The 20,617-nt window shown below is 39.6% G+C and overlaps 1 protein-coding gene across 1 annotated transcript in view; it reads left to right on the top strand.

Moving 5' to 3' along the window:
- Positions 1-18,931, top strand: part of ANKRD22 (ankyrin repeat domain 22) — a 40,631-nt gene extending 21,700 nt beyond the window's left edge. Inside the window, exons 3-6 of the mRNA XM_039335940.1 lie at positions 12,195-12,302; positions 15,238-15,315; positions 16,755-16,853; positions 18,390-18,931. Of these exons, the coding sequence (XP_039191874.1) occupies positions 12,195-12,302; positions 15,238-15,315; positions 16,755-16,853; positions 18,390-18,467 (363 nt within the window). The 3' untranslated portion in view covers positions 18,468-18,931. The remainder of the gene's footprint in view (positions 1-12,194; positions 12,303-15,237; positions 15,316-16,754; positions 16,854-18,389) is intronic.
- The last annotated feature ends 1,686 nt before the right edge of the window (positions 18,932-20,617 follow it).

The raw sequence follows: 20,617 nt of genomic DNA, 5'->3' as shown, positions 1-20,617 counted from the left end.
GAATATACAATATTTGCAACGTTGACATCTGCCCCCCCTTACAAAAAGGACAGATCCTGTAAAGTAAACAAAAGCATATGTTAAGGGTTATCTTTCAGTTTGTTGGGGTGTTTCACATGAAACCTTTTGACCAATCTGTCAGCTTTCACTTCACTCGATTTCACCCAGGTGGCTTCAGACAACGGGTATCCCTTCCATTGCACTAGGTACTGCAATTTCCCTCTGAAGATTCTAGAGTCAAGAATATGTTTCACTTCATAGTGAGTCTATCCCGTGACTACGAGGGGCCCAGGTGCCTTCTTCAGAGGAGGTCTTAAAGTGGAGCCCCGATAAGGCTTCAACAAGCTACAATGGAAGACTGGGTGAATTTTCCCTAAAAGTCTAGGGAGTTTTAGTTCTACTGTGACCGGGTTGATGATCCTTACTATGGGGAAAGGCCCCAAGAATTTTGGTCCCAATTTCTTGCTGGGTAATTTGAGTCGTAAATACTTAGTTGATAAGTAAACCATCTCCCCAACTTGGAATGTTCTTTGGGGAGCCCTTTTCCTATCAGCCTGCTTTTTACAGGTTTCAAAAGTCTTTTTTAAAGCAGTTTTTGTGTTTTTCCAAACTTCTTCCCATCTCCTCACCCACTGATCAAGTGTCTGGGAAGCGGACGGCAACTGAGGATATTCAGGTATTGGGCTGAACTCTTTTCTTGTGGCCACTCTGAAAGGCATGTAGCCAGTGCTGCTGTGCACAGAATTATTGTACGCCACCTCCGCAAAAGGGAGGAGACCAGTCCAGTTCATCTGTTGGTAAGAAACGTAGCATCTAAGATATTGCTTCACCATTTTGTTAGCGGCTTCTGCGGCCCCATTGGTGGCCGGATGAAAAGCAGATGATAAACCTTGAGATGATCCAATTAATTTAAGAAAACTTCTCCAAAACTTCGCTGTGAACTGCACCCCCCTGTCCAAAATTATTTGCTTAGGGGTACCATGCAGCCAGTAGATATGTTTCAGGAACAATTTGGTCAGTTGTTGGGCAGATGGGAGTCCTTTGCAGGTGATGAAATGAGCCTGCTTCGAGAACAGCTCTATTACAGTCCAGATGACAGTATTTCCACTACTTTCAGTAGGTCTACTATGAAGTCCATAGCTATTTCTTCCCATGGTTGAGAAGGATCTGCCACAGGTTGCAGTAACCCAGGGGTTTTCCCCAGGATTCTTTTCATTGTGGCACATACTGTACAACTTTTTACATATTTTTCCTCATCCTTTTTTAGCCCCGGCCACCAAAATTGCTGGCGGGTGAGGTGTAGGGTTTTCAAATATCCAAAGTGTCCAGCCTGTTTTACATCATGGCTGTGTTCGAGAGCAGTAAGACAGAGCGCTTCTGGTAAATATAGCTTTCCCCCTTTGTAAGCCAAGCCATCCCTGCATGTTAGGGAGGCTTGATTATCTTTGAACCATTGGTCGTTGAGGAGCTCTCGTTTTATTATCTTTGCCCCAGGGTTATCAGGATTGGGGACCCTGCGAGGTGTAAATTGAGCGGCCATTTGTGGATTGGGAATAATTGCTTTGTTAACCTCCTCTCATTCGCTTTTGTACTGGGGTAACCAGGATAACACATCAGCTAGGAAGTTCTTTCCTCCTGGTATGTACTTTAGAGTGAAGTTGAAGCGGTTAAAGTACTGTGCCCACCGTACTTGCTTTGGGGACAATTTGTGGGGAGTTTTCAGTGCTTCTAGATTTTTGTGATCTGTCCATACCTCAAATGGCACCTTGCTCCCTTCTAGATAGTGTCGCCAGTTTAATAGCGCCCATCTAATTGCAAAGGCCTCTTTCTCCCAGATTGCCCATCTCCGCTCGCTCTCAGTAAATTTCTTAGAGGTGTAGGCGCAGGGTTGCAGGATCCCATTTTTGTTCCTTTGCAGTAACACAGCTCCAACTGCCACATCGCTGGCATCGACTTGAATCACAAAGGGTTCCCCTGGGCAGGGGTGCTTTAGGACCGGTTCAGCAGCAAATAGTCTCTTTAAATTCTCAAAAGCTGTTTGACAGCCCATTGTCCATGCTAGTGGTTGGCCCAGTCATGGCTTCCCTCCTCCTTTGCCTGTTTTTAGTAGTTCTGTGAGAGGTAGGGCAATCTCGGCAAAAGAGGGGATAAATTGGCAATAAAAGTTGGCAAAACCCAGAAAGCTCTGGAGCTGTTTGTGGGGCTGCCATTCGATTATAGTTTTCACCTTGGCTGGATCCATTTCAATACCCTCGTTGGAAATTTGGTAGCCAAGATAATCTAATTGGGTTTGGTGAAATTCACATTTTGACAATTTGGCATAAAGTTGGCGTTCAATAGTTTCTTTAACACTTCTCTCACCAGTTTTATGTGATCAGTCATATTCGTGCTGTATATCAGGATATGAACAAGATACACCAAAACCCCTTTGTACAAGTGATCTTGTAGGACCTCATTAATCAACTGCATAAATACCACTGGGGGCCCCTGTAGTCCAAATGGCATGACTTTGAACTGATAGCTCCCCATAGGACAGTTGAAGGCAGTTTTCCACTCGTCCCCCTCTTTTATCCTCACTCGGTAATATGCCTCTCTCAGGTCTAATTTAGTGAAGACACTCCCCTTAGCCAGATGGGTTAATAAATCCTTTTCGAGGGGGAGGAGTATTTATTTTCCACACTCACAGTGTTGAGACCCTTATAGTCAATGCAGAGACGAAGAGACCCATCTTTTTTCTCTTTGAACAACACAGGGGCTCCCACGGAAGATTTGGCCCGTTCGATAAACCCCCTCGCTAGGTTTTTGTTCATGTATCACTGCATCTCCTCCACTTCAAGGGGGGACATGGCATACATTCTCGGTCGTGGGAGTTTGGCTCCGGGCACCAGTTCGATGGAGCAGTCATTGGGTCTGTGAGGGGGTAGGGCGTCACATTCCTTTTCACTAAATGCCTCCGCCAGGTCACAGTATTCCTTGGGGATGACTGGTTCACCTGGAGACAGTGAGGCGGCCATGTGTGCTCGCTCATTGGGTGACCTAAGATGCCCTTCAACATCTGTTGAATCAATGGGGGGATCAGGCCCTATAGGTAGTCTCACAGTTTTCATTCCTTTCTCCCACCAGATAAACGGCTTCCATTTGTCTAACCAGGCTAGTCCTAGGATCACCACCTCAGTCATTTTCGGAGCCACCAGGAAGCGAATAAACTCCCAGTGTGCACCTATTTCTAGGCATAAAAGCTCGGTTAATTGTGTGACAAGAGTCCCTCCCATCAGGGAGCCATCGGCTTGCTCAAACCTCACCAGTTTGGAAATGGCCCATATGCCCATTTTCATGGCAAATGCCAAACTAATAATGCAGTGGGTGCATCCCGAATCAATTAGTACTTTTAAGTCCATTTGTGCTCCAGACTTAGGGATTATAAGTTTGGCGGCCAGTGAAAAAGGTGGAATTTGTTGACTCACCATCGGGTCGTTCTTCATCGTTGCTGTCAAAGAAGGGTAGAGCAGGGGTGGGTCCACCTAGAGTCCCGGCGTCCTCCTGTGTGGGGGGTGTAACCCGGGCAACAGGTTCCTGCGTGAGTCGGTTGGATTTTTCTCCCGTTAGCCACTGAGCAGGTTTCTTTCACATTGCTGGTTCTGGTCTGCTCTGCAGTTGGGGGTAGGGGACTGGACAGGTGGCCGCTTGATGTCTTCCTTGTCCACACCAGAAACACTTGAAGGAAGGGCATGTAGGTGGCCTGGGTCTCTCAGCCCTTGCAGTAGTTGAAGTCTTTCCTGGGGGTGATTGCTGACAGGGTAGCTCTGGTTGCTGCTTGGGTTCATGTGGGGGAGACTTCTTATAGCGAGAGAGCTTAACATCTAGCTTCACGGCTGTCTGGTACCACTCCTGCAGCCGATCAGGTACTTCTTGATAGATGCAGGCCTGAGAGAGGTGATCGTCTAATCCCTCAATGAAATAATGGATGAGGGACTGCTCAGGCCACCCCTCTATTCGACCTGCTATCTTGTGGACTTCTTGCACATACTCCAGGTCAGGCCTCCTGGCTTGTTTTATTTTGTGAATTTGTCCTGCTGCTTTGAGGCCAATGGATGGGTCCTCAAATAGTTCTCTCAGTCTTTGCTCACTATATAGATTGCTCAGCCATTCAGATGATTCTCCCTCCAGGTTGGATGCAATGACATCGACCCTGGCCCCTGGTTCCGGATAGAGATAGGCCCAGTGATTCAAATGAGAACACACTTGGTTGAGGAAAAAAAAAATCAGCTTCTCTGGGTCCCCATCAAAGGTTGCTTTGAAGGGTGGTGCGAACACAGGCTGCTGTGGCCCCCACTGGAGCTGTTGCGGCTGGCTCCACCCTGGTTGCTGGTCCAATGGCTGCTGGACCCTCTGCAGTTGACGTGGTGCCTCCAGTTGCTGTTGGCCCCATCCTGGCTGCAGATTTATGCCCAGGGGTTGCACGTTTGGGGGCTGTGGGCAATCTCTTTGCTGTGGCTGTTCTCCCACCAGCTGCTGATCTCCTGGCTTCTGTACCACCTGAAGGCATTGCAAGGCCTCTATTAGCTGTGGCAAGTTCAGAGGACATGGATCAGCCATCTGCTGGGAAACCCAATCTCCCCATTGCTGCAGAGGTCTCAGACTGGGATTCTCTCTCTCTTCAGGGGTGGAGTCCCTGGCAGGGACATCTGCAATGGAAGGGCTGTAGGTTTTACTTTGTAGGAATTGATTTCTGATTTTCATTTCTGAGTTTTGAAATCTTTCCAGTGACTCACCCACAACTGTGTTTTCTGTCCATTCTGCTTTTGAAGTCTTTGCTCTCAGCTGGGAAATCTGCCAAATTCCTCTCTCCTCTGGCTTGCCGGCTGTCATTCCCCCCCCCCCCGGGGAAACTGTTGCAGCCACAGGGCTGGCCTCAGGCAATCTTTCTTTCTCCATAATGAGATCTCCCCTGAATCTTTACCAGCTCCTCTCAAGCCTAGAAGCAGTGGATGGAGTTCGGGACCCCAGGTCGTTTGAAAAGAATGTGAGATCTTAGCATGTTGTTATGGTTCTGGCTAATGAAACATTTCAAAGAACTTCCAGGCATTTATTTTCCAAAAAGTCTTTTATTGTTACAAAATGTCGGCACAGGTACAACGGAGGGATGCTAGGATCTAAGTTCTCTTCCTCTGAGCAGTTAAATTATCAGCATGTTCCCTCCCTAAATTAGCCGTCATATATCACATTATCCAATTAGTGTGAAGGTCAAAGGTTTTCTTCCTCTTTCTTTCCCAGGCTTTACCCCCACCCCCTTCTGCTCTGTATTAACCCCATAAATACCAGACAGTTCTGCATATTGTCAAAAGCAAGAATATACAATATTTGCAGCGTTGACAAGATAATTCAATGACATACAAGTATCTTTAGTACAAGTCTCAAACTACCACATTAAATATTTCCTCTCTTTCCCCCTTAGTATTTACTGTCTCATGTTTAAACTAATACAATTATTATTATATCAATTAAATAAAAATAACATTCTTATATTTATCATTAATTTTTAGCTTATACATATTCTGGTTATTTTAACATTCAGTCTTTATAGACAATCAATGTCCTAATTAGTTTTTCCCAATTTTTAGTTTTCCATTAGTATTTAAATTTAACATTTAATATTTATAATTTCCAAGTTTTAAGTAACCAAAGTTTCCTTTATCACAATTCATCACAAAGTCTAATATTCAGGATACATTTCTTATCTATTTGAATATATTCTATTTCTCACCATCTTACATCATCTAATTAATAATACAGTATGCCATTCTTATTTTCTATTAATTTCCAAATTTAGTAACCAAAAATTCTCATTTCAACATCAAATTCTTCCTCTCTTTTTCTCTTAATGTCTACTATCTCATATTTAAGCTAGTACAGTTCTTATTATATCAACTAAGTAAAACATGTTTATTACATTTATCAATAGATTTTTAGCTTATATATATCTTAATTACTTTTACATTCAACCTTTATAAACAAATCAATATTCAAATTTAACTTCCAAGTTTTAAATGATCAAAGTTTTCTTTATCTCAGTTCATAACAAAATCTAGTATTCAAAGTACACATCTTGTCTATTTGAGTATATTCTGTTTTAATCCTCACTAATAAATCAAACCCCCAATTTTCTTCAGCCTTATTCTAGCTTTCTTTCTTTGCCAACTCGCCTTCCATATGTGTGCTTTTAAGTCATCAAATAGATCTCCCTCTGTTATTATATGTATTGTTTGGGGATAAAAGAGGCCATCCAATCGCCGTTTTTTTTGGAAGGGCTAACAAATCGTCTCTCTGTTTTTCCATCTCGACGTAGTTGTCTTGAAATGTTTATCTTCCCTTCGGTCTGTTCTTCTTGATCCTCAGGTTTCTTATGGTTTATATAGAAAATCTTTTCCATTTTCAGTGTTATCAGTCCCTTTTCTAGGTTTTCGATTAACTGTGCTTGTTGATCAGTTGAATCTTCTATCATAGTATTTGATTGTTCCACTTCTTCTATTATATTCTGTGTAGCTGATTCTTTAGTTGTAATCAAAGTTGGGTTTGTATATCTGGGCTGACATCTTGTTCTTTTCTGTAGCTTCTTATTTCATCAGAAGCTGTAAGAATAGTTTCGTGTTAAATTAAAAGCTTGACAATCAGAGAGTGAAAATAATTTTGTCACTGAGTACAGAACACAGCTGGGCTTCTCACTGCTGATATCTGCATAGGTTGCAAAAGTCTCATTTATAGTCTGTGCTTCAAGCCAAGTCACTTTTAGAAAATAACAAGTTGTAATATCAGATTTAGCCACAAGATGTCGCCCATCCTGTTTAAGATTTTTTTAAGTCCAAAATTTTTATAATCCTTTTTCCAATTTTACTTCTTTTTTGTAAGTAAAAACCCAAATATTTAATAAAAATGAGAAATCTTTTAGTCCTCAAATTTTAGAAAGATAGAAATCCAACTAGAATCAGGTTATTCTTTCAGTGTTTTAAGCTCCCCTGGATAGTCAGTCGCCACTCTTTTTAGAGGGTGGATAGAATTTCCCTTCCCTCTCTCCACAGGAGGTAAAATACTTTGGGCAGTTTATACAGGTAGAAAAAATAGTTAGTATTGAAGAGATCTCACCCAGTCTCATCTGCGCTGCTTTATAGGTGCCTGTTGGTAGGTTTGACTTTGGCTATCTCCAGCCTAGTGACAGGCCATATTTCTATGGCCGGTCTTTTGTCCACCGGTTTGGAGGGCTGCCCTGGATTGAGCAGAAGGGTTACTGCCCTCCCACGATCAAGCAGGGCTCCCCTCATTGTTCGTCACCCCTACAGGGTGACTTTTGACCCTTTCCAGGGTTCCCCAGTGGTGCGAAAATAGACATGGAAGATGGAGCTTGCTTTTCAGCATCTGCCGCGGCTGCATTGCCAAACTGGAAGTCACCTTTATTATTCCTTTCTTATGAATGTTTCTGGGAAATGGGGCTAAAATGTCACAACCAGTGCTACTAAATGTTGTACTTACATGCAGGTTATCATGATGTCTTGTCTGGAAGTGGCGCCTGAAACTATTTATTTTCATTTTATTTATTTTATTTCGTACATTACCTGTCTTTTGGATATGAATGGTTTTGTGCACTAGATAGAATCCATAGTACCTTATTTGTTGGACTGTTGTAATGCGCTCTATGTGGGGCTACCATGAAGAACATTCAGATGTTATAGCTGGTGCAGAGTGTGGCAGTGGAAGCAATTTTTGGCGCCCCAAGAATGGGCCCTTATAACACCATTGCTCCACTGGTTGCCAGTCTGCTCCCAGGTGCAATTCAAGGTGCTGGTGATCATCTTTAAAGCCCTTCATGGCATTGTGAAAGGAGAAATTTTATGCTATAGTCCTTCTATGCAAGGTTAGGCCTAGGTGAGCCAAATCAGGCCTCATGAAAAAGTAACTGAACCAAAATTTGTGCTGTAGCCAATTTCACAGTTCAAGGGAAATATTTGCAGCTTAAGCTATAGCTTTTTTTTAATCAATATTGCAGCATTGCCTGTGTTATGTGTATATTTAGAACATACAGGCTGAATTTGTGGGAAATAGGGAAGTGATGCGAGCAGATGCGAGTTTCAGATGCATGTGGAAAGTTGGTATATGGAAAGCAGTGGCCAGCAGAAAAGTACAAGGAATTGATTCCTTGATATTGCAAGATTTTCAGCCATCTCTTTGTGGTTTTAAGAAAAGTTCAGGTATAAAAGATTGGCCTGACAGGGGTTCGAGGCCACTTGGCCACTAACCGTCACTGTTGTGACTGCTAGTCCAAAGCTGGTCCTCATTGCAATGAGTTGTTGAAATGTAAGTACTGAATTTCTATGTTAAATTTAAACAAACTCTGGATCCTAAAGTGAGACTTCTATTGTGTGTTGTCTCTTGTCTCATTTGAACAAGTTTTTCCTCTGACAGCATGGGGCCAGTTTACTTGAGGGACCTTCTCACCCCACTGGAATTGGCCTAAACCACTTGTTCTGCCAGAGGAGGCATGCTGTGGGTCCTGTCAGTCCAATTATTCTGACTGATGGGCTCAGAAGGAGGGCCTTCTTTGCTGTTGCTCCTGCCCAATAGAATATCTTGGGCCCTCCATGTGAGGTTGGCCCCAGCCCTCTTATCCTTACATAAGGGCCTAAAGACCAGGCTCTGCCAGTTGGCCTGGAGCTCCAGTAAGGGAACAGTGCAATGGAGGTGGTTGATTAAGTAACAATAGATTCCATCTCTTCCCACTCTACTCCCTGCTCTCCCCATGTGTCCTTAGATTTTAATGTTTGATTTTAATTGACTTATGTTTTAATGTATATGTATAGACATATTTTTAGGACTGTAAGCCATCCAGAGTTATTCTATAGTTAGATGGATGGCCAATACATTTTATAAATAAATACATAAATTTTTATCCTACAGAACTCCCTTTAGTTATGCCATCAAAATGTTTTAGTAAAATTCCAGGAATTGGCAGAGGGCTTTTGCTTCTAAGAATTATTTAAAGTTATGCATTAAGACAGATCACAAAGATAGGAAATGATTTAAAATTTATAAGAGATGCATTTATAAAGCCCCCTTAAAGGTTGAGGTAATATTTGTATACTCCATGAATGTGGAGTAACCACGGGAAAACTGTGGTTCTGGTGACGTGTTGGAAATAAGCTTTGTGGGATCTAAGTGGGTGGGATCTAATCTGCAAGGAGAAGGGATTTTTCAGAGGTTCTGGGCTCAAATCATTTGAGGCTTTACAGATAAGAACTCTTTGTCCTGCTCCGGGAAACAAATTAAAAGGCATTACTACATAAAGTAATCAAAATTGCTGCAACATGGAGACCAATCTATGCAAACACTATGTATCAGCTGACGTTCCAAGCACACGTAAGGGCAGCCATATGTAGCACATTTTAGAGAATTAAAGCTTGGGAATTATCTGTCAATGCACTACTTTTTTTAAAGCCAGTTGTATCTAGGAATGGATGCAGCTATCAGTCAATGAGTCTTTTGCCTCCTGGGGGATTAGGAGAGATCTAGATTCAGAATTACTGCCCAAGTGTATATATGATCTTTTAAGAGAGTGTGATCCCATTGAGAAAGGGCAAATATATGGCAAACACAGAATTAGGACTAATAAAAGTGATAAAGGTGGGATAAAAATAAATAAGTAAATAGATGTCTGAGGGAGATGGGCGGTTAAGAAATATGAAATATAAATAAATAAATATAAATAAATAAAACCTTCATCCTTTCTAGATCCATTTTATTGCCCCTCATCCAGTCTGTTATAAAAACTGTTTGTGTAATAGTTTCCGAGTCACATTACTGCCTGATGGTGCTGGGAAAGAGACGTTGTTTTGAATGTTATCATAGCACTTGGCTCAAATCTCTGATGTTGTCTCCAGCAGTTTCATATATACTGTATGTTTCAAAATATCAGGAAGAAAATAGTTGTCAGGCTTGTCCCAGCTTGGATATTCAGTAAAGAAAGACCCTCGACTCCATTTGTAGTGAAAGGGATGTTTTTTTTTACTGAAGCCAAGTGGTTACAACATAGCAAAGCCAGCTCTGAGGATTTCCCTTGTAAACCTGGTAATTTTCCCTTCTCCCAGGCCCTCTCCCCTTGGTCACCTTGCTTGTATCCAATAGCAATAGCACTTAGACTTATATATCACTTCACAGTGCTTTATAGCCTTGTCTAAGCACTTTACAGAGTCAGCATAAATGGCCCCCAACAATCTGGGTCCCCATTTTACCTACTTTGGAAAGATGGAAGGCTGAGTCAACCTTGAGCTGGTGAGAATTGAACTGTCGGCAGTTGGCAGAAGTAGCTTGCAATACTGTATTCTAACCATTGTGCTCTTAAGTTCCAGTTAGATGTCTGGGTAAGAGTTCCACATTTTGGCACCTCTTTGAATGGGAATTTCATATTCCATTCCCAGGCTTGTGTCCTTGGATCTTTCAAATATTGTCTCTGGATGGCATCTCTGGATTCTGTCATTCCCTCCTCCCTACCTTCCTATTCCCCCTCACCACATTTTATAGGCTGCCATCAAAGTGAAGCAAAGCAGGGTGAAGCGGTTTGATCTGACAATAGCCTTAACTTCCCAAGTGACGCCATGTAGATCCTTCCTGAAAGATAGAAGTAAAACCATTGCAGAATAATGCCCCTAGTTTCAAAAAGTGCCAAGTGGATATCATAGTCAGTGGTATTGCTAGGAGGGTCAACATAGTCACAATCTTTCTTTCTCTCTCCCTCCAAGATGATTAAGACAACCTGAATGTCAGGATTGACTCGCCCTTTCACCTATATTCTACTTCACTCACAGCTTGACAAAGAAAAGGGGAAGAGGTGAGATGGAATGAAAGGGTGGGGGGATTGCATCTGAGCATCACCAGTTCCTGTGAGACAGTGCTCCAACCTAAGGACACATCAACCAGGTGTTCTAGCAGGGCTGGGCAGTTCCCATGACAAAATGAACAGAAGTGATTGGTGGATGTAATTGACTGTAGGTAGCCCATAGGGAAAGGGTGGAATTAACTATGCTAGCTTTTGCATGGGAAACCCAGAGCTGGTTTTACTTCGTCTGTGCCAATATGGTTTATTTACTAAAATTTATACTCTTGGTAAAATAATGTCCCAGGAGTTTCTTTTTCTGGATCCACTAACTGGACAGTTGACACTGAATCCCACTGCCTTCCCTAAAACTAATTTGAAATACAATTTGTCAACGCTACTAATATTGAATATTCTTGCTTTGACAAATATGCAGAACTGTCTGGTACTTTTAGAGTTAATTCAGATGAGAATGAGGGAGGAGAGAAAAGCCCGCAAAAGGGAACGGAAGTGAATCTTTGCCCTCCAGGTTAATTGGAAGATGTGAATCATGACCCCAAAATAGGGGAGGGGAAATGCCTGGAATGTTATGTTCAAAGGAAGGGAAATTCAGATCTTGGCATCCATCATGCTGTGCTGACACGCCTCTACACTAATAAAGGCTTTTTTAGGTTAAACCATGCCTGAAAGTTCTTTGAAGTGTTTCATTAGTCAGACACATGACACAATTGATTTCATCTAGCACTGCCTGAAACTAAGGAGCCACCACCTTTGATTGCTTTGAAAAGCATGAAACTTTAGAAGCAGACCTTAATTACCGTACATTATTTAAGAGATTAAGTGAGGACTTCTTGAAGATAGTTTTAAAAAAGATGAAACTTCCCCTCCCTTAGGGAGTTATTAATAAAGTTTATTAGGCCAACTCCCAAAGCTTTCTGATAAATAGATACAAGCCATGTTGGGTAAGGATCAATAGGACACATGATAGATTGCACTTCTCTGAATAAACTATCCAGGTCCTCAAATACATACAAATTATAATTTATACATTATTCATGTGTAAATTAGGAAAAAAAGAAGGCTGCAGGTTGATAACAATTTAGGTAGGTTCTAGTCTTTCCTTGACTCATTATTCATTATTACTTTCTCAACGAGGCACTTCTTTCTTTCCTTTTAACTGTGGGTAACTCTCCTGGAACTGAGAATATCCCCAAGATAATTTCTGCAATGGGAAAGCATAAAAAACCTTTCCAAACTGATATCAAACAATTCACAAATAATTGTTATGGTAGATGGAATGAGAAACTGCCTAAAACTCTCCCCTTTCTCTCTCTAGAAAAAAAGAACCTGTTTGCACTATGCTGTCAAAAAACGATTTGGTTTCCTTGATTACTTGCTCATCATACTTTTAATGCCTGTTATGCTACTGGGATATCTTCTAATGGTAAGTTCCAGGTCAAGCAAGTATCAAATGATGCCTATGATTATATCCTTATCCCCTGTTCTTTCAACCATCTAATCATAGTTGTTGTAGTTACATGTTTTAGGTTTAGAATTAACTCAGCAAGGAGTTCTGGGCTCTAGGGAAACTATAATTCTCTTTCCTGATGCAAAGAGGTAGTTGTGATTTGTTTCAATGAAACACTTCATATCATTTCCATGTGAAAAATAGTCCTTACCCAATACAGGTAGTCCTCAACTTACCACGACAACTGAGCCCAACATTTCTGTTGCTAAGTGAGACAGTTGTTAAGTGAATTTTGCCCCATTTTACAACCTTTCTTGACATTATTGTTCTTAAGTTAGTAACACAGTTATTAAATTAATTAAATTAATCTGACTTCCCCATTGACTTTGCTTGTCAGAAGTTCGCACAAGGGGATCACATGATCCTGGGACACTGCAACTGTCATAAATACGAGTCAGTTGCAAAGCATCTGAATTTCATTCACATGACCATGGAGATGTTGCAAAGATCATAAGTGTGAAAAATGGGCATGTTACTTTTTTTCAGCACTGTTGTAACTTCAAATGGTCACTAAACAAACTGATGAAAGTTGAGGACTACCTGTACTGAAAAATTATATGACAACATATCTGACCATTGAAAAAGCAAAGAACAAGCCAGTCCACTCAAAAGACAGGGCTAAATAATCTGATACGTAGGACGAAAATGAGTAAGAGGTTTTTCTAGGAGGTTGGTTTTTTTTCTTTATATAGCTTCCTTTTGAAACCCAATAGTTGCAGGGATTCTTGATAATGACTTTCTAATTTTTCTTATTGTAAGATATTGGATTCTAGTGATCTTGCCCTACTGGTTACAATCTTCTCTGCTTGGTAAAATCTGCCATGCAACCCTCCCTAAGGTCTCTTGTCTCTTACTTCCGTCTCTAGCAAAACCTGAAAAAGGCTTTTGTAGGAGCTGCATATTTCCACAGGCCTTTTTAAGTGCCAGAAAATTTAGAACTTCCTCAGAACATCTTCTTAGCATTAGCCAGCTCTCTCTAAAAGCAGAAGAGGCTCCTGGGCATGCAGAGAAGACCAACAAAGATGATAAGGGTCTGAAGGATAAGCCATACAATGAATGATTGAGGGAACTAGATGTGTCTAGTGACAGGGTAGGCAACCTTGGCTCTTTTATGACTTGTGGACTTCAACTCCCATGCTGGCTCAAGAATTCTGTGAGTTGAAGTCCATGAGTTATAAAAGAGCCAAGGTTGCCTACCCCTGGCCTCTAGTCTAATGAGAAGGACTAGGGGTGATATGATGCAGTTTTCCAATACTTGAGGGGCTATCACAAACAAGAAGGAGTCAACTTATTCACCAAAGCACTTGAGGGCAGAACAAGAAGCAATGGATGAAAATTAATCAAGGGCAGACCAACCTAGTACTAAGAGGTTTTCTAAGAGTGAGAACAATTAATCAATGAAACAGCTTGCCTCTGAAAGCTGTCCTCCATCACAGGAGACAGGACAGCCATTTGTCCAGAAAGGTATATTTCCTGCTACATGTAGGAGGCTGGACTAGAAGCCGCCGAGGACTCTTCCAATCCTATGATTCTATGTTCTATGCTCTGTGCACAGAAACTGTCCTCCAACTGGAAGGGCAAAGCAAAGCAAGTGACGGGTCATATTGCCACATAGCAGATTCAGGAAGATGTTTTGCTCAGATCTTCTTTGAAGCAAAAAAACCCCATCAAAGGTTTACACATTCTAATATTTTCTGATTACAGGAGCACTTTTAATTCTAATTTGTACGGAACACTTTTAATTTTTGTCCGTAAGGGTCATGTATCCCTTAAAGCAGTAATGGTGAACCTTTTAGAGACTGAGTGCCCAAACTGCAACCCCAAACCTACTTATGCATTGTTGGGTGCCGGGTGGGTGTGGCCCATTGGCTGGGTGTGGCTCATTGGCTGGGCATGGCCAATTGGCTGGGTGTGGCTGCGGTGGTAACGGCAGACTGGGTGGGACTAAAAAGTTCAATCAATCAATTCCAACTTTGCAAGATCTTTTTTTTCCCCAGGAGAAGTTGAAATTGACTGATTGATTGAACCTTTTTTTTTTTGTACATGGCAGCGGAGGTCTAAAGAGAAAAGGTTTTATAAAACCCAGCTGAAGGCCTAGGACTGGGGCGATGGTGTGCGTGCCCACAGAGAGCACTCTGAGTGCCGCCTCTGGCACCCGTGCCATAGGTTCACCACCACTGCCTTAAAGAGTTTTTCCTGCATTAGTATTTAAAGAGATGATTAATTACCATTATCTTTCAACTTGATGTGTTCTAGATGTGCTATGACAGTGACTTTCTAGCTATGTGGGAAATTACAATATCTAGAAGACACCAAGCTAGAAACAGTCATTTAGCAACTCATCTGTATCATTCCTATGATCCTTTTCTTCCTCTAATAATTTCTGAGTTCCTAAAAATGGAGTTAGCCAAGACTTAAATGCTGCTTCCTGGCCACTGTTCAATTGTCTAAGTATTAAAGTACATCTCTTGGGTAAGTGGCACATAAGTTTTCTACAATGATTATGCTCAATATGGTTACTCAACATGCACTCAACTGCAGTTTCCCAATTCATAGTCAGAGTGAGCTATTCCATCACTCACCCTGTGATCCTGCAAACATTATGAAAAATCAAAACACACTTAGCATAATCCATAATCCAGACCCTGAGAGGCAGCTAATCAGATTTCCTAATTAGTTTTTGAGAATGTTTGGTATTGGGAAATTTAAGAGCACATATATATTCTTAGAAGGATTTGGATGAATGTATAAGAGAAAGTCTTTATTAGCTGACTGCCTAATATGACAATATTATCCATTTTCCAATAATGTTCCATTTTTTCCTTTCTCACCCATAAAATCTGCTAAACAGATTTCTAAAAGTAAGCAGAACGAACACCTCATCAAGATGCTACTTAGAGCTGGTGCATATGTTAATGCTCAAGATGATGTAAGTGCATCTATTCATATCCTTTAACTGTATCTGGATTACAGTTTGGGTGGTAGCTGGATGTGATGCATAAAAATCATTTTCCTAAGGATGAGGAAGAACATGACTGTTCCTCCCCCCCATGGTATTGAGAAATGCACTCTTTCCCCTATAAGGAGAAAAAGTGGTGGCAATTGATTCCTTCTGTCTGGGACCCAAGCCAGCCAACTTAGATGAGATCAATCAGGGTCAATTAGACTGAAATATTGCACTTTGCCAGCCTTTCAGACTCTCTCCAACTTCGCCATTTCCGAGGCCCATTGTTCAGCTGTTATTTTTGGTTGCTTTTCCTCACCAACAAAAACAAAGCAACAAGGGATCCAGATGGCTGGCTGCCAGTTGTGCCATTCCACTTATCAACTGAGGGATTCAGTGTCAGAGAAGCATATCAATCAGGTTACTAGTGCAGCATTACAAAATTACTGCAGAAGGTTTGGGGTATGAGGATGGTAGTTGTGTGGAAAGTGCTATTAGATTTATATTTTAACAGTTTCATAGGCAGTAGGATACTTTAACATGTTTTCTCAATCAGGCAGAATGAGGATGTGTTCCAAATATTGCAGAAATCTACTACCTAGCCATATAATTAGGTTGCAGGTACTATTCTTGAAAAAAATTGTAATAGCTTGTTCATCATTAAAACCCCAAACAAAACATACAGAAGAGGCCATGAAGAATTCAGCCCTTTAGCAAACAATCGTGTCTCCTGAACAAGTATGATTTACTTCTGCTAAAACTTTGTGGCTTTATCTACTCCAATTTTCTAATTAAAACCATACAATAATGAAAAGAGGAATTGTTCAGATCAGGGTCAAACCTTATTTTTATTTCAGTCTGTATGTTGGAAATAATATAGGATTGGACCTTTTAGTGTGCTGTTCTGGTACAATATTGTACTCTGCTTCAGGGCTGTGATGGAATAAGATGTTTGTACAAATCTCAAGGCAGTTAAGGAAAGTCTTGCAGAAAATAATACAAAGTGAACTAACTTATTCAAAAACAGTTCGGATGTCATGTGAATTCATCCTTGTTTACAATTTAATGTGTAATTTGAAAAAGATGGTAAATTCTATTTTCACTGTGGCAACCCAATGTAGACTGTTTAAATTATATAACATATATTTTGACTCTTTTGTTTTGATGTTCTTAATTTATGTTTTAATTTAACATTTTATTTATGGAACCATTTTGCAGTAAAATAGCATAGAGATGCCAGCTATACATCAATAGCCAATCTACAGTGGATGAAACAATAGACACATGTTTAAGTATATCATAATTCAAGAGCTTGCATGTAAGAACTTGTACAGTCCTTTTTTAAATTTTATATTTACTGAGAAGTATATTAGGGTAAGAGTGCAATTTATTCCTGAAGAATATGTACTATGATTTTTCTCTAGTTAGGACGGACTGCCCTACACTACGCTTGTGAAATGAAAAACCAGTCCATCATTCCATTATTAATTGAAGCAGGTGCTGACATTTCCATAAAGGACAAGGTATGGAAAACTAATCTTGTTTTAATTTTGATTTCTAGCTCATCCTGTGATTTGGACTATTCCTCTACTAAGAAAGAGGAATCTATTTTTATTTTAGAAAAGAAAAAAAAATGTGTGGGTTTCTTTTCTACCAGAGGAAGAACAGTTAAGATGGTTGCTTGGGCTTGTCAGCTGGAAAGCTGACAGCCAGGGATCAAGACTTATTCACCCCAGCTCAGGCCAACTTAACAGTTCAAAAGCATGCAAATGCAAATAGATAAATAGGTACCATTTTGATGAGAAAGGTTTCTGTGTTCTATACTTTCATGTGGGCCACATGATGACAGAAGCATCTCTTAGACAATGCAGAAGCCCTATGCTGAGAATTGGAGATGGGCATTGTGAATATATGTAATGATGTATTGTAAGTAATTACATTTGGAGATTTTGATCCAAGTTATATTGTCCAGAAATGGCTGATGTTTAAAGACACATGAAAAAAGTCAACATGGAGAGTAGCAAGAAAAACAAGCAAAAAGGTGGAAAGAAATGGTAAAAAGGAATTAAAATTAGCTATACAACATCCATAAATATTTTAAAAATTAGATTTATCTACTTACTATAAATAAAGCATAGGCAATCTAGTATTTTCCCTGAAGCTTTTTGACTAGAACACTCAAAGTCATTTGCCATGAAGGTTAAAGTTAGCAATCCTAGCTACCAATGCTGGTCATAGATCATTTTAAGTTTCCCATAAGGAGAATAACATGGTTTAGCGGTAGCTTAGCAGAAGTAAGTGGTGTTTTAGAAACGCATATATATGCACAGGAAAAAATAAAATAATATCATAAAATATTCAGATGTTTCCTCTGTGTGAAAGTCAATCATTAGGCAAGGAATTTTATTTCTTACCGATAAGACGCAGTCATTTTTTGTAGAGATCATCACTCACCTTTTAATCAAATTTCTTTTATTTTGACCTAACATTGAAGAGATTAGCTTCAAGTAATAATCCTATATGAATTGTTATTTGCCACTAGTTTCAGACTATCTGGACTATTCCAACATTTCTCAAATAAAGCCTTCCATGACCTTCTGAAATTTACACCAGAAAGATTCATCAAAACTTTGAAGCAAATAGAGGAAAGTTCCAATGATTAACACAATTATGTAACCACAATGGAGGTGGATATTCGATTAACAACAGGTGCCACTTCCCCCCACGTGCCCCAGTCTTCCCCATCTTTAATTGGATCATAGTTTAGCTTGTTTTAAATTATTTATGTTTTATTATATTTATATTTACCATTCATGATTGTAAGCTACTTTGTGGTTAGATGGGAGAAGAAAGAAAGAAAGAAAGAAAGAAAGAAAGAAAGAAAGAAAGAAAGAAAGAAAGAAAGAAAGAAAGAAAGAAAGGGAAAGAAAGAGAGAAAAAAAGCTTCTGGGCATAGTATTCTTTCAAATGTCTAAAATTGGTTAAGTTAGATTTTACATATGTTCATGCTTTCTTCATTCTTTATTTTCACTTTTGTTCATTTTATCTCTTTATTTCAGGATGGAGAGACTCCATTAGACATAGTAAGAAGATTAAAGTTCCTCAACATAGAACACATATTAAAGAAGGATTCCTAGCTCATTACATCTGAAATTGTTAGAAAAGCCCCAACCCATGGGGCCAATTCATTGTGATAAATGCAATTCCATTTACAATTTCAAGTAACATCAAGCTTACATCAGCCAATAAGCTTATGCAAAAGAATAGACTGCACTAAATCCTGTTGCTGAGGTTTCATGGGTGATAAAATCAAAATGATGTGGTCAATTTTGTGAGCATCAAAACATTATTTTTATTTTCATGATTGTTTTCTTAATAAAGTACAAAGTCAATGTTTTTCAAACTTGTCCAAATAAGATGTGTGGACTTCAATTTCCAGAATTCCCCAGCTAGTTGAAGTCCACACAGAGTTTGTCAATTTGAAAACCATTGGTACGGTATTTATTTCATTGGTATTAAATTGTGCAATTTATATGTGTTGTAATCAAAACGGATTTAGCAATAAAGATCTGTTGCAAATTTACTTTTAATCTGTCAAAAAGTGTGTGTCTATTTTGTTTTCAATGCATAGCATAATGATAGAACAAGAGATAATGTGCTTTATCTCCTGGAAGTTGCCAACTTCATATGGGAATGGAGACAGCACATCCACACCCCACCAATTTTTTTTTATCTTTGTTATTTATAATTTGAGTAGAATAACACAATCTCTTTAAATGTTGCAGAATACTCTAAGGCATACAAAGGAATATAGTTGAGATTTTATTGTTTTGTCTTAGTTCTACTCCTTTATTGCTAGTTTATCTCCTATTTCATTTCCTCATTGTTAGTTTTTGATTTTTCCATTTTACAGACTGCTTTTCTAAGACTTTCTAGTTGAAGACCATAATAAAGAAATTGACTCATTATATTAAGACAGGGGGAGATCTCAAGATGTATTCATGTTAGAAGTATTCAATTTTTTTTGCAGATATATCACTATCTCTGTCTCCATTTCCATCTCCATCTTCATTTCTGCACAGGATGGCTTGCATTAAAAATTGAAAGCCTTTAAGTGTTAAAGAAAGCAGTTAAAATAATAATAAAACTTACATTATATAATAATAATAATAATAATAATAATAATAATAATAATAATAATAATAATAATAAAAGTTGGAAGGGACCTTGGAGGTCTTCTACTCCAACCCCCTGCTCAGGCAGGAAACCCTATACCATTTCAGACAAATGGCTGTCCAGTCTCTTCTTAAAAACTTCCAGTGATGGAGCATTCACAACTTTTGCAGGCAGGTTGTTCCACTGGTTAATTGTTCTAACTGTCAAGAAGTTTTCCCTTAGTTCTAGGTTGCTTCTCTCTTTGGTTAGTTTCCATCTGTTGCTTCTTGTCCTACCTTCAGGTGCTTTGGAGAATAGCATGACTCCCTCTTCTTTGTGGCAACCCTTTAGATATTGGAACACTGCTATCATGTCCCCCCTTGTTCTTCTCTTCATTAAACTAGACATACCCAATTCCAGCAACTGTTCCTTATATGTTTTATCATTAAAACCATTCAAAACTAATAAATACAATTACTAAAAATATTAAAAATATGAGCCTTTTCCATTCTTTCAAAGATCTCTAAAGAAGTTAGACTTTTATTTTCTTGTGTTTTCTGTTTCTAATGTAGCTTGCCCAGAGTAATATTGGAACTGGGGGCTTCTGTTGGAATATTCATGAGCAGGAAGAGTCATGTGGTAACTCAGTCAGCAAATGTGAAGAAAATGCTACTGAGTCTGTGCAAAAAGAGTATTGAGTTAGGAACTGGATTTCCAGTCTCAGGCTTGTCTCTGTATCTCTCTGTAAGAAGTCTTCAATTGAGCTATGTTGCTGTAAAGAAGAATGTATGGTATTGTAAATATTTTTATATGAATATAAAGAAGTTATTTTGAATCAGCTAAATGCAGTCAACTTTGAGAGCTTCTGATTTATTTTTCACCAATAGAGAAATTAAAATTCTCTAACAGGTTATGGGCCCAGAACTTACTAAGGACTGCATTGTAATTTAAAGCTGGAAGAAATTGCCTGTGTTTAGAAAGTATAAGAACAAGGCAGAATTAGCAGAATGGCTGCAATGAAATTTAAGGAAAGCTGTGTGCCTCGTTTGGGCCAGAAGAATTACATTGTGTGGGCTGCAAAAATGGAATGTTTGCTGAAAGCAAAAGAGCTGTGGTATATTGTAGAAAATCC

Source organism: Crotalus tigris, unplaced genomic scaffold (assembly GCF_016545835.1).
Source record: "Crotalus tigris isolate CLP2741 ecotype Arizona unplaced genomic scaffold, ASM1654583v1 scf7180000017663.5292952, whole genome shotgun sequence".
NCBI classification, from domain to species: domain Eukaryota; kingdom Metazoa; phylum Chordata; class Lepidosauria; order Squamata; family Viperidae; genus Crotalus; species Crotalus tigris.
This window is presented reverse-complemented; position numbering and strand designations above follow the sequence as displayed.